General features: G+C 41.0%; 1 protein-coding gene across 3 annotated transcripts in view; it reads right to left on the reverse strand.

Annotated features, from left to right (window-relative positions):
• The window catches only part of CNTLN (centlein), a 160097-nt gene that overhangs the window by 52488 nt on the left and 94645 nt on the right, over window positions 1-12964 (reverse strand). For all 3 annotated transcript variants that reach the window (XM_033173714.1, XM_033173715.1, XM_033173713.1), the window contains 4 exons: window positions 11353-11894; window positions 8336-8507; window positions 6480-6552; window positions 5305-5522 (listed from right to left, as the gene is read on the reverse strand). In XM_033173714.1, coding sequence (XP_033029605.1) covers window positions 5305-5522; window positions 6480-6552; window positions 8336-8507; window positions 11353-11894 — 1005 coding nt within the window. The remainder of the gene's footprint in view (window positions 1-5304; window positions 5523-6479; window positions 6553-8335; window positions 8508-11352; window positions 11895-12964) is intronic.

Consider the following 12964-nt stretch of genomic DNA (forward strand, 5'->3'; position numbering starts at 1 on the left):
AATGAAAGAGTTACTAATTAGTATCATAACGCTGAAATGGAACCCAAAAAGGTCACCCAGACCCAGTCACCAAGGGACCACCCACCCACTAGCCAGAGAACAATTCAATAATTATAATAACAATTTTATTATTTATACCCTGTCCATTTGACTGGCTTGCCCCAACTACTCTGGGTGGTTTCCAGCATACGGTATATAAAAACAAAGTAAAACATCAAACATTAATAACTTCCCTATACAGGGCTGCCTTCTGGTGTCTTTTAAGGGTTGTATAGTTACTTATCTCCTTGACTTCTCATGGAAGGGCGTTCCACACGGAAGGTGACACCAGCAAGAAGGCCCTCTGCCTGGTTCCCTGTATGGAAACCACCAGAAGGCCCTTGGGGCTGGACCTCAGTTTCCGGGCCAAATGATGGGGTGGAGACGCTCATTCAGGTATACAGGCCGAGGCTGTTGAGGGCTTTAAAGGTCAGCTCCAACACAATGCCACCCACATTAGCAGAAAGTCCTGAACACAAGAAAAGTGTCTGGGGCAAACAACTTCAGATGGCTTCTACCAGACCTGTGTAGCAGCTAGCATGTCCCAACGTCTGGAATGATACAAAAATCCCTGCCCGCCCATGGAAATCGGTCAGACCTTGATCAGAAAAACTTGCTTCCAACCCTGCTGATCTGTGGCTGGGACAAAAACAAAAATCCCACACTGCAGACAACTGTATGTGTAGAAATCAGCTGCAATATGTGCAGCCCCATAGCCTAAATCTGCACAGCTTCAGCCTGGATTCTGTTTCTCAATCACCCTGTGTTATAGATACTGGGGTGTGATGGAAAGTCAGGAACTGGTATACATTATTATTATTATTGTTCTTATTTATTAAATGTGTATACTGCCCTATACCCACAGGTCTCAGGGCAGTTCTCAACATAAAACCACAATATAAAAAGTAATAAAAACAAAAACAAAAAAACCCCAATAATCCCCCCCAAATACACATTTTAAAAGGGCATTGTATTTCAATCAGCCAAGACCTGGTTAAAGAGGAATGTTTTGGCCAGGTACCTATAGGTATTTAACTTATATGCAGAATACATCATGCGAAAGGCTGGACTGGATGAATCCCCAACTGGAATTAAGATTGCCGGAAAAAATATCAACAACCTCAGATATGCTGATGATACTACCTTGATGGCAGAAAGTGAGGAAGAATTGAAGAACCTTTTAATGAGGGTGAAAGAAGAGAGCGCAAAATATGGTCTGAAGCTCAACATCAAAAAAACTAAGATCATGGCCACTGGTCCCATCACCTCCTGGCAAATAGAAGGGGAAGAAATGGAGGCAGTGAGAGATTTCACTTTCTTGGGTTCCATGATCACTGCAGATGGTGACAGCAGTCACGAGATTAGAAGATGCCTGCTTCTTGGGAGAAAAGCAATGACAAACCTAGACAGCATCTTAAAAAGCAAAGACATCACCTTGCCGACAAAAGTCCGTATAGTTAAAGCTATGGTTTTCCCAGTAGTAATGTACAGAAGTGAGAGCTGGACCATAAAGAAGGCTGATCGCCGTAGAATTGATGCTTTTGAATTATGGTGCTGGAGGAGACTCTTGAGAGTCCCGTGGACTGCAAGAAGATCAAACCTATCCATTCTCAAAGAAATCAGCCCTGAGTGCTCACTAGAAGGACAGATCCTGAAGTTGAGGCTCCAGTACTTTGGCCACCTCATGAGAAGAGAAGAATCCCTAGAAAAGACCCTGATGTTGGGAAAGATGGAGGGCACAAGGAGAAGGGGACGACAGAGGATGAGATGGTTGGACAGTGTTCTTGAAGCTACTAATATGAGTTTGGCCAAACTGCGAGAGGCAGTGATGGATAGGCGTGCCTGGCGTACTCTGGTCCATGGGGTCACGAAGAGTCGGACACGACTGAACGACTGAACAACAACAACAACACCTATAGGTATATAATGAAGGCATCAGGCGAGCCTCACTGGGAAGAGCATTCCACAAATGGGGAGCCACTGCAGAAAAGGCCCATTCTCGTGTTGCCACCCTCTGGACCTCTTGTGGAGGAGGCACACAAAAAAGGGGCTTAGGGTCCAGCTAGGGGAGAGGCAGTGAATGAGAATGAGTTGTGAAATTGGGTTTTCTGTGAGATACAGCTGAGAGAGGGCAGAGAAAAGCAATGACTAGAATGGAATTGATAGCAGGGCTTTTGCTTTTGTGAATTCAATTTAAGTGTTTGACAATGATACAAGTAAATCAGTCTCTTCTAAAGATATACCAAGTTAAAGCAAAATTTACCTCCATTAAGCCAACAGAGCTCTGAAATGCTAAGGAGGTTTTCAGTGTAAAACACAGAAAGCATTGAACAACAAAGATTTTCTTTTACAAATTACTAGCATCACTGGAACTCTTTAAGAAACGCCTGCAGTAGTTTTGGAAATGCTACTGGAGGAATTCTTTAGCCTGAAACACAGCAATCCCAAGCAGAGGCTTTAAAGAGAAACAACAGTTACACATCTGGAAGAGGAGCTGCTTCACAGCCTTTGTGTACTGCTGCCCAAAGGAGCTGCAAACAGTTGCCTGGCAGGTTGCAAGTCTGTTCCCTTTTTTAAAGCCTGGCCTCTTCAGATGAGGAGGGTTTGCTCAGCTACTCAGTCCTTTTCAGATGTCAAAGGCAACCCATAAAACAATGCGATTACTCCTGCGGAGCCACTTCTGTAGCACTATGGGAATGGGAGCAAAGGATTCTGGGTAACTTTGTCGTGGGGGGGGCTTTGTAATTGGGTCGCTACATTTAAAAGGCAATGATTACTGACTTAAATTACAGTATGGCTGTTCTGCATTGTATCTTGCATCCCTTGCGCCTCTATGAGTTTTTGCTATGCTAATGTTATATCTTACCCATGTATAATTGTCATTAGCCTAGTATGTACAGCAGAGGATGTCTTAATCTGAGAAGACATCTGGTGATGGAAATTCCAGCACTGCCATTAGACACAGGGGGTGTAAGGAAAAAAACACGCTTTTAAAAAGAGTTTCCCTGAATTTTGCCAATAATTCTTCCATGACATTTTTCTAAGGAACTCCTGAAAGATCAGATCCCATCACTTCCACATTAAGTAACAACTCCAGCTGTGATTTCTACACACTGAGTGGAAAGCCTAACTACTTTACTCACAAACAGAAGGTCTTGTTTCAGTACTTATGATGAGTCTCGGAAACTGTATAACAAATCCCAAATGTGCAGTCACCCTGCGGTAATTTTGCTGGAAAATATGGGGGGCAAGGTTTTCATTGCAAAGATAACACAATATGGGCTCTGGAATTCTACAGATAATTCATGTAACTAAGAGAAAATATTACATCCAACATACATATTATGAGATAGTTACAAACATGCACCGTGTGTGTGTGTGTGTGTGTGTGAGAGAGAGAGAGAGAGAGAGAGAGAGAGAGAGAGAATCTAGAGAGGGGGGGAGGGAGGGAGAATGAATCTAGCCATCCAGGAAACAGACGCCAGCCAATCCTCGGGTTGCAGGAACTGTAAAATCAGTCTCGAAAATGAACATCTGGAACATTTACATCTTAAATCTAGAGCTGATCTTGTACGACCAGAGTCCATGGGGATGATGATAAAGTATTGACTGAATGAACACCTGTTTGTGTTGATTTACATACCTTTTTCTCCTGTTCCATTCAGTCAAAAGGTTATCTTGTCTACGCATACTATGTTAACAAAAGCTGACTTACCAGGCTGCGTTGAATCCAGGGTCATGAATTAGGTATACAAATAATGTTACATTAACAAGTTTTTATGATGTATAAGCAGGGGTGGTTTTTTTGAGCTAAGAGCAACTTTCCATACAGCTACTAACATCCACAATTTTAAACCCGTCCAGATCATTCCAGTGGCTTGTATTTTCACTTTCATCCTATCCTGCTTTGTAGCCTATAGATGCCAAAAACCATCTACATCCATTAAAATATTACGTGGGTGGGCAGTAAGCATGACAGCACGTCATTAAAAGATAATAGCATAAGAAAATATCTGCTGTTGTCCACAAACTTTTGTAATCAATAGATGCCAAAGATCATCTACATCTATTACAACATTTCCAGAGTGAATTGTAAGTGTAACATCACATTATAAAAAGCACATGTCAGTATCTCCTGCTGCCCACTAAGTTACTACATTACTACTCAGTGACCTAGTTCTCATATCACACTAAACCAAACCTTGGCTTGGCACCAATGCACACAATCTTGGAGAGAATTTTTGCTGATCCAAGCCAAAATTTGGCTTGGTGTATCACCGGAACCCAGACTCATGAGCTATAACTAAAGTTTGCCCATTGATTTACAGCTTGTGGATTGTTTGGGAGAGCTAACCAGCCAATTTCTTGATCACAAGCAGTACTAAAAATGTGTTTTTTTCTATCACTTGGTCTTTTGAAACACAAAGCTACCTCTAAAATGCATATGTTCCTGCAGTGACTACAGCGATGTTTTACCTCCTTAATTTTCACTGGATGTTAGCCGAAACCTCTTCTTAAAGTGATTTCTCCTTTGGTAGCACTAATAGAGCATGTTAAGCATAACTGGTTGAAATCAGAAAATTAAAATTGGATGCTGAGATTTGGCACATAACTTGTATAGATATTTTGCCCAACTTTCTGCAACAGTTTTTTCCTCTCTCTCTCTCTTGGCTTGGAGAGAATTACTTTTTCTGGTAACCTGCGTCTAGTGTGTTTCTTAGTAAAGGCAGCAAGGAAAAATGTGGTTTAGTTTCCATATTTTCTCAAAAGTTACATTTCAAAATCTCTGGTCATCTAGGGGAGGAGAAAGGATGAAGACATCTGGAAAAAAACATTTGCCAAAATCCAGTTCTACCTGTCCTCAGCAGCCCTGTCCTCAGCAGCCCTGAGTAGGTAAGGATAATTTCTAGGCTTTGATCACGTGCCAGTCCAACACAGTCTTTTGCAGTTAGCTACATTATTTATGGCTTTCAATTAACTTACCATCGGAAGATTGCTCAGGAGGAATATGCCAATATGAGCACTACCTGTATTCCTTTACCACAAGACAAACAAGTGACAGGTGGGTGTTCATATTTTTTGACGGATAGCTACATGGAATCTCCACATCCAGAAGTGTAATGTACCTTTGTGAATTTCACAATAACAGTGTCATGCACCCACAGCTATCTCTGAATTCAGATAGATAGGTAAACAGATGTATGTGATTAATTTGGCCACCAAACTTTGGTTTTCTTGCATGTCGAGACTACAGTGTACCATTACCTGAATAGTTTGCTTGCTGGCCTGAAGTCTTTGTTCAACAAGATGCAGCTGGGATGTTAATTTTGTATTTGTTTCGCTGGACTTTTTGAGGGATGACATGGCTGTCTTTTTTGAATTCTGAAGAATGGCTAACTGCTGCTGTAAGGATGTAATCCGTCCCCTGAGTAAAATGGCACAGCCAGGTTTCTGACCCACGATACTTCTCTTCTCTCTGTTTACTAAACATTGGTCACAGAGATGAACAATTAATTTGTTGCTTTCCATTGACCTTTGATGAAATGGTCATCCTCTCTTCACACTTTAATGCCTCACAACCAAACATTCTTTAGAATCAAGTCCCAATCAAGCCCCCTTTTCTAGCTGAGACAATGCAGGATTTAGTATACAGTACCACTATGTGGGCATTAAATGCATGCTAGATGCTGTGTGCATGACTGATAGAAGACTATTTAAAAGTAACGTATCAGAAGTGAAGAGGGTGTGTCTTCAAATTTCTCTCTTTGCAAATTTGAAAGCACATTGGTTAACATAGTAGAGAAAACAGGTGGAGCACGCCTGGTGTTAGCGTTTTATTTTGGATCATACTGTGCTGAAGGAAATGCCCTCCGAGTTCCTAAACTCTGAGTCATTCTTCTTGACCTGCAAACGTAACTCCAGAGAGTACTGGCTGTGCTCCCCCCCCCCTCAGAATACAAGGCAGACATGAAGAATACTGCACTCTCCCAGGTAAGAATTTGTCCAGAATTTGACCAACACCTTTCTTACTTCAGCTGGATACCCTACTTTCCCCAAATACTTGGGATTAGGTCAGAAGCAAGACTGCACTAATGCAGTCATGAATATGCTCACCCAGTTATCAGTGTATTCTCAACTTGTTTTTATTTAGGGTCATTTATGCTTCTGGTAAATAAGTAAAGGGCAGCAGTTTGGTACTGCATGGATCACAGAAGGCGGTCTGTACTGTTCTGTTACTGCTCAAAACCCTGCTAATGTTCATGAACAGAAATTGGCCTCAGATACCAGGGGTAGGAGAAAAATACGTGCATATGTGATATTTAACTGGCTTAGATTACCGTACATTAAAAGTCACTCTACACAGATATTACAGTGCAATGATAACAGGATGATAAACTTTACTTTTCACAAACAATGCAAGCGTTTTGTAAGAATCTTACCTTTACTTGGGATGATAACTGTATGCAAGATCTTCTTTCTGTGGAAAGGAACTACTTCTGTTTCTTTCTTTTGCTAGAGTCCCCAAAAAGAAACATGTACAGAATAGTAGAGCATGTGACTACACATGAGATAGTTGGGTATTTTAAAAAGCTACAGATCAGCAAAGGAGGACACCTTCACCCTGGTGTGGCTCCCCTTTTTCACACATACAGCACAACTAAACAATTACCTATCCCACGCAATAGGATACAAATCAATATGAATAATCTGACCCTACCAAACAACAACAACAACCCATATCATCAAACCACACTGTAACAAACTGAATGCAACCAACCAAGTTCTGGACTCTCTAATCTCTTGCAATGCCTATCTATCTATCTATCTATACACATATGCACACACATAACCTACCCTCATGACGCTGACACGAAAACCCTGCACAAACACTATGCACTAGGATGAAAAATCATTATCCCCCTCCCTCCCTCCGCTCTCTTTTACCCCCAACAGCACATTATGACAATAGTGTCCCATACCAAATGTAAACGAACTGTGAAATAGATTCTATGAAAGTGGAGGTGCTATATGCACTTTTACTTGTTTACTTGTTTGTTTTCTAACACAAGGAAACATTTAATAAAAACTATTTTGTTTAAAAAGCTACAGATTATCCTTCCCTTTGTGAATCAACGAGACTAATCAACCATGTAGAAAGTGAAGCACTTCCTGTATTTACTGAACTCTGAATACATAAAACTTGGGATTGTGCATGTGCTGCTTAGTAAGGTGAGAGCAGTAAGAATACAGGAGTGGTCAATTGCGCCCTGCATAACTGGAAGGCTGCTCTGTGGAGGAGAAAAAACTCTGGAAACTCACCCGGGCAATCACTCAGACAGACCATCAAAATATACCTTAATGCAGATCAAGGCATCTTCCCAAACACACTATTATGCTAAGAAACATTGCGAGATACCAAACAAAAAGTTCTCTGTGGAACACATATCTGAAATGCCAATGCAAATCTTATTCAGCTCAATCATGGCTCCTACTAGAACAGCATTTAACAGCTGAATATCAGGGTTCATATAAACCAGGAGTCAGCAAACCTTTTCAGCAGGGGGCCGGTCCACTGTCCCTCAGACCTTGTGGGGGGCCGGACTATATTTTGAAAAAAAATATATGAATGAATTCCTATGCCCCACAAATAACCCAGAGATGCATTTTAAATAAAAGCACACATTCTACTCATGTAGGAACACGCTGATTCCCGGACCGTCCGCGGGTCGGATTTAGAAGGCGTTTGGGCTGCATCCGGCCCCCGGGCCTTAGTTTGGGGACTCCTGATATAAACTATAAGCTCTCTTTGGACAACAAATAACGGTGTGAAGGGTGCATTGCCTGATGAGCCAAGCAGGAACACCTGATACCTACACAGATGCAAACAGGATTTGCAGTGACACTGTGAAAACAGAGAGATCCATGTTGTGAGTGACTTTAAAGAAATAGTTGCCACACAGCACAGGTTTCATACAGGGCTACTATACTTGTGACTGATTGCAAGATCTATTGCAGAGGTAAGTAAATGCTTAGGATGTGATTTTCAGCTGCTGCACCAGTACAATGCCACACAACACTAACAATATTTGATAAGAGAGTGGCTGTTTAGCCAGCTTGTTCATGCCTTATCAGACTTGTGATGTTGCCACTTCCTCATAGTTTGATCCCCTGCCACTCTGTTAACATCTCTTAAGAGGAACCACGATGTACAAGACAAATGCATTTGATCACCATTAAATATTTGTCACATACATTGAAGAGCAGCATGGTGAAATGTGCTCAAGTCAATTTTTACCTTTTTGTAGCATATTTTGCTTGGCCCTTCTAAATGCACACTGTTTGGAGGCATGCAATTATCTTCCACCTTATTTTGTTCCTGTTGGTCATTTCTGTCTGTCAGTGGACTATGCTGTGCTCTTTTTGCAGTTATTGTCTCCAGATTTTCGGAAACTGGTGTTTCAGAGTCACTATGAAGACCAGATTTGGAAACATTAGAACATTGGGGTTTAATGATCTCCAATTATCCAATAAAGCAGCAAATAAAGCAACCACACAATGATCTAGAAAAAAACAAACACACAAACTAAAGTGCTATTATTATTATTATTATTATTATTATTATTATTATTATTACCCCACACATCAGGCTGGGTTTCCCCAGCCACTCTGGGCAGCTTACTGCATATCTAAAAAACACCAAGCATTAAAAACCTCCCAATAAAAGGCTGCTTTCAGATGTCTTCTAAAAGTTGTGTAATTCTTTATCTCCTAGACATCTGAAGGGTTTCCAAAGGGAGGGCGCCACTACCGAGAAGGCCCTCTGCCTGCCTCCCTGTGACTGTGAGGGAACGCAGCAGAAGACCCTCAGAGAAGGACCTCAGTCCTCCAAACCTTCACCCAATATTCTGAAATTTCCAGAAATAAGTTATATGACGTATTGACTATAAGAATGTAATTTCATTGTCTTTATTTTGATCCCTTTTAAAATATAATGGATGCTTCCTGCTTAAGGAAAGGGAATGGAGAAAGGAAACAGCACCAAGAAATCCCAACAACGGCTCTGATTCCTTGCATTAGTTGCCCAGGACTCTGGGGGCCACTTATCACTTGACCCTTGGATGTTGCAACCCGTATCTAAAGATCCAGAATAGAATAATTGTTCTGTTTTTCTTTAAGGAAATATGTGTATTGGGAAAATTCTGAGAAGCCATTAGTTCTCTTCTCTAGACAGGGTTATGTATAGTTCAGACATTATATTTTCACTGGCATAGGCGTGACATTTCTGCATAGGCCACATGTGGCCTTTCTTGTCCCCAAATATGTGGGAGAACTTTCCCCCAGAATTCAGAAAAAACCTAATGGTAACCATATAAAGGGCACAGGATCATTGATAAATATGAAAAGCAACAATGCCCAGCTTACTTTGAGGTGACTTAAAGAATATGCCGACTGAAAGCCTTCAGTGATGGCAAGGGAGAACTTAATCTCAAACTTTTAAAACTGAATTAAGCTTCATCTGATTGCCTCTAAGGATACATGTGCCGAGTATGTTTCTTTTGTATCTTGAGAGCACTGATTTAGCATATCTGAATGCAGCTGATTCAGATTGTTGGTGCTTTGGACTACAATGCACATTATCTCTGACCACTCACCATGTAGACTGAGGCTGATGGGAACTGTAATCCAAAACAACAAGATGCGGTCAGGGTGGGGAAACTGGTATAAGGCAACACTGATGACCTAACTCAATCCATGACAGCTTCCTAAGCCCTTAACATTATACACACAAACACAAGCACACGATCAAATACTTGAGATGAAAAGAGACCTCCAGAACATCCAATGTTTCCATCACGGCCAAAACTACTTACAACCAAACAGTGTTATGTTTCTGTGATATCGCCACCTTTAGTAGTGGAAACTGAAAATGACCACTCCTGCTGTTGTGGAAGGAATGTGAAAGCTACAAAATTTATACATTATCAAGATTTCAAATTAAAGTCAATGTCTGATCGAAACCATGGATGAGGAACCTGGAGTCCTCCATTTATTGCTGGACTCTAACTCCCATCATCCTTAAGCATGGTGGCTGGGGCTGATGGGAACTAGAGTCCAATTAACCTTTGGCGGGCCATGGGTTCCCCACCCACATCTAAACTATTAAACATGTTATAAAGATAATGTGCACATTGTTACAAAGGATTTTAAATTGTTGTTGGATAAGACAAACATCACATGACCTGGAAGATGCTTTGTTCTACACATTTTTAAAGCAGATGTTTCTTACTGCAGACTTATTCTGCACACATTTGGTTCATTCGATGAATACAAATAACTGTCCAAAACCAACTTTGCATAACTGCAGATTTACAAATGTACTATACAATTCAGGTTGAACATGAACAGGGGTGTGATAAATTTGTTTGATTTTACAACATTCATAAGATTTCTTTTAAAAAATGAACATGAGCTAACCCCTACCAGGAATACTCGAAAATATTCAGGGCATTATTCTCATGTGCAAATGGCAAGTTCTGAAAATTGGGTTATGCACATTATATATATGAAATGATATCAAGTGGGAAGCTGAGGAACTTTGCACCCATTGGCCTCTTACAACCTATGGAAACATCCTGAAGTGGTTTCATTTCAGGATCGGAAATAGCATTTGCTAAGGACTTTTTCTAAGCACCTATGCAGTTATACTTACCTTTACAGAACTGATTTTTCAACCATCATTCAATTAAAGTTAGTACAATGACTGCACATAAACATACATGAAATAATTAGTGTGGATGATCCTTAATTTAAAGGACGTTAAACAGCTTGTAGACATCTGGTTGCAAGCTGAAATGGGTCATTCAAAATTTATCTAACTAAATTAAGGGGGGGAAATGTTTCTACTCCCGGGTCGGCATGTCACAAGATAACTAAACCGACTTCGCAAGGCTTGCCTGGGAATCCTTAGCTGTCAGTGGTGAATATGCAAAGGGCCAGCAAATTAAATCAACCTGCCAAACTGTCAATTTCAAGCCTCATGACTGCATGAAAATAGCATCACTGGAAGAAATCAAGCATCGCCTTCTTTTGGGTTTCCTGGCACCTACTCAAATACTCGTGCAGTTGTGGCTAATTTTGCATGCAAATTTCAGTCAATAAACTCAGAACAAGACCTCCCAAGATATTTCAAAGGCTCTGACAGTATTTTTTCTGAATACCAAATCGACAGTAGTTAAAATTCAATCTCTATTTGCTAGTACTTTACATATGCACAGTGTCCCCTCTACAGAGCGAAGTTAATGAGAGCCGTACCTGCTTTCACTCACATCCTCCCAGCCGTCCTTATTGAAGTTCTCAAATACACCACTCATAACCTTGATGGACTGATTGAGAAGAGACTGGTGATATCCCACTAAGCCTTTCTTCTTCCCTGTTTTCAACTTAACTTTGGCACTTCTACTGTTACACAGACATTGCCCGCAGGATGCCTCCGCTTTGGTCATGGAAGGCACTGTCCTTGCTCTGTCCAGCGAACTCTGCAATTGCCTCACATGACTCAGTAGATCCTCGTTTTCATCTCTCAGCGAGTTTGCTTCTGCCACTTGCCTCTTCAGAGAGGCAACCTCTCTCTCTAGCCCATCTACCAGCAGCAGCAGGTCTGCTTTGTCCTCGTGGGCTTCTTTGATTTGTTTCAGTAGCATCTCCAGCTCCTTCTCCCTGGCCTCTGCTTCTTCCTTCTGCTGTTTGAGCAATGCTTTCAGATAACTGTTACCTTTTGTTAACTCTTTGTTGATTTCCTTCAATCTCCTTGATTCTCTCTCGAAACTCTTTAGCCTCCTTTCCAGTTCCAAAACCTAAACACAACAGCAATTTTTTTAAAAAAGAATTCAGTTTTAACCTTTCAGACAGCAGTCAGTCTAGCCATTATGTCTTAATGTCCTATATACTCTCTATGAAAACAAAATTGCATCCAATGCAAGGGCAAAAGCTATTTAAAGTACCTAATCGAAAAATAATTCCAAGGTAGTGCAGATGAATGCATCTGAACTGCAATAATACATCTGTTAAACAAAGGGCAGATGGTAAAAGGAAGTTAACGTTCCCAACAAAGTGACACAGAAGTCTAAATATAGTCAGAAACTTTCAGCACAATCTTATACACGTCTGCTCAGATGGAAGTCTCATTGAGTTCAGTGGGGCATACTCCCAGGTAAGTGGGAACGGAATTGCAGTCAGGGGTGCTAACTTGAATAAAATATGGGGGGGGGGGGCAGGTAAGCCTGCCCTGCATAATCACAAGATGTGGCATGCACACACCATTTGAATTGCAATGTCCATCAGCTTTGTGAGTGTGCCCTCAAATATTTTATTGGGAAGGCTTAAGTGTTGGCTGCTATGATTACTGTCTAAGCAATATATTGCCTGGGCACTGTAATGGATTGCATATAGACTAACACTAGACAGGAACGCGGGGTGGGTTTTCTGGGGCACCCCCTTGATTATGGAACTCCCTCCCTAGGGAGATTAGATTAACCCTTTCATTGCACAGCTTCTTGCTGACAGTAAAGAGATTTTTCTTCTGCTTGTTTATAATAGCCTCTTTAGTCTTGTTGAGGTGTAATTGTTCAACATTCACTTTTTGTTTTCTTAGTTATATTTCTTCTTTTTAAAATTGCTTTCACGTCTGCTTCATACACAACCTTGAGAGCCGTGTGTCCAAAAGTTATCCCAGATATCAGACATTCTGCACATTAAATTCTGCACATTAAATTCAGACTGAGCTACACTGACTCAAGAAATACTATTTATAATTTCAGTTATTTTGATGCTTATAAACTTAATAGCTTCATTCGGGTCTTTATCTGAACGTTCTTCAGCCAGCCGTGGTCCCTGGGGTTGAATGTGACCAGTGTGGTGTAGTGGT

This window comes from Lacerta agilis, chromosome 16 (genome assembly GCF_009819535.1).
Source record: "Lacerta agilis isolate rLacAgi1 chromosome 16, rLacAgi1.pri, whole genome shotgun sequence".
NCBI classification, from domain to species: domain Eukaryota; kingdom Metazoa; phylum Chordata; class Lepidosauria; order Squamata; family Lacertidae; genus Lacerta; species Lacerta agilis.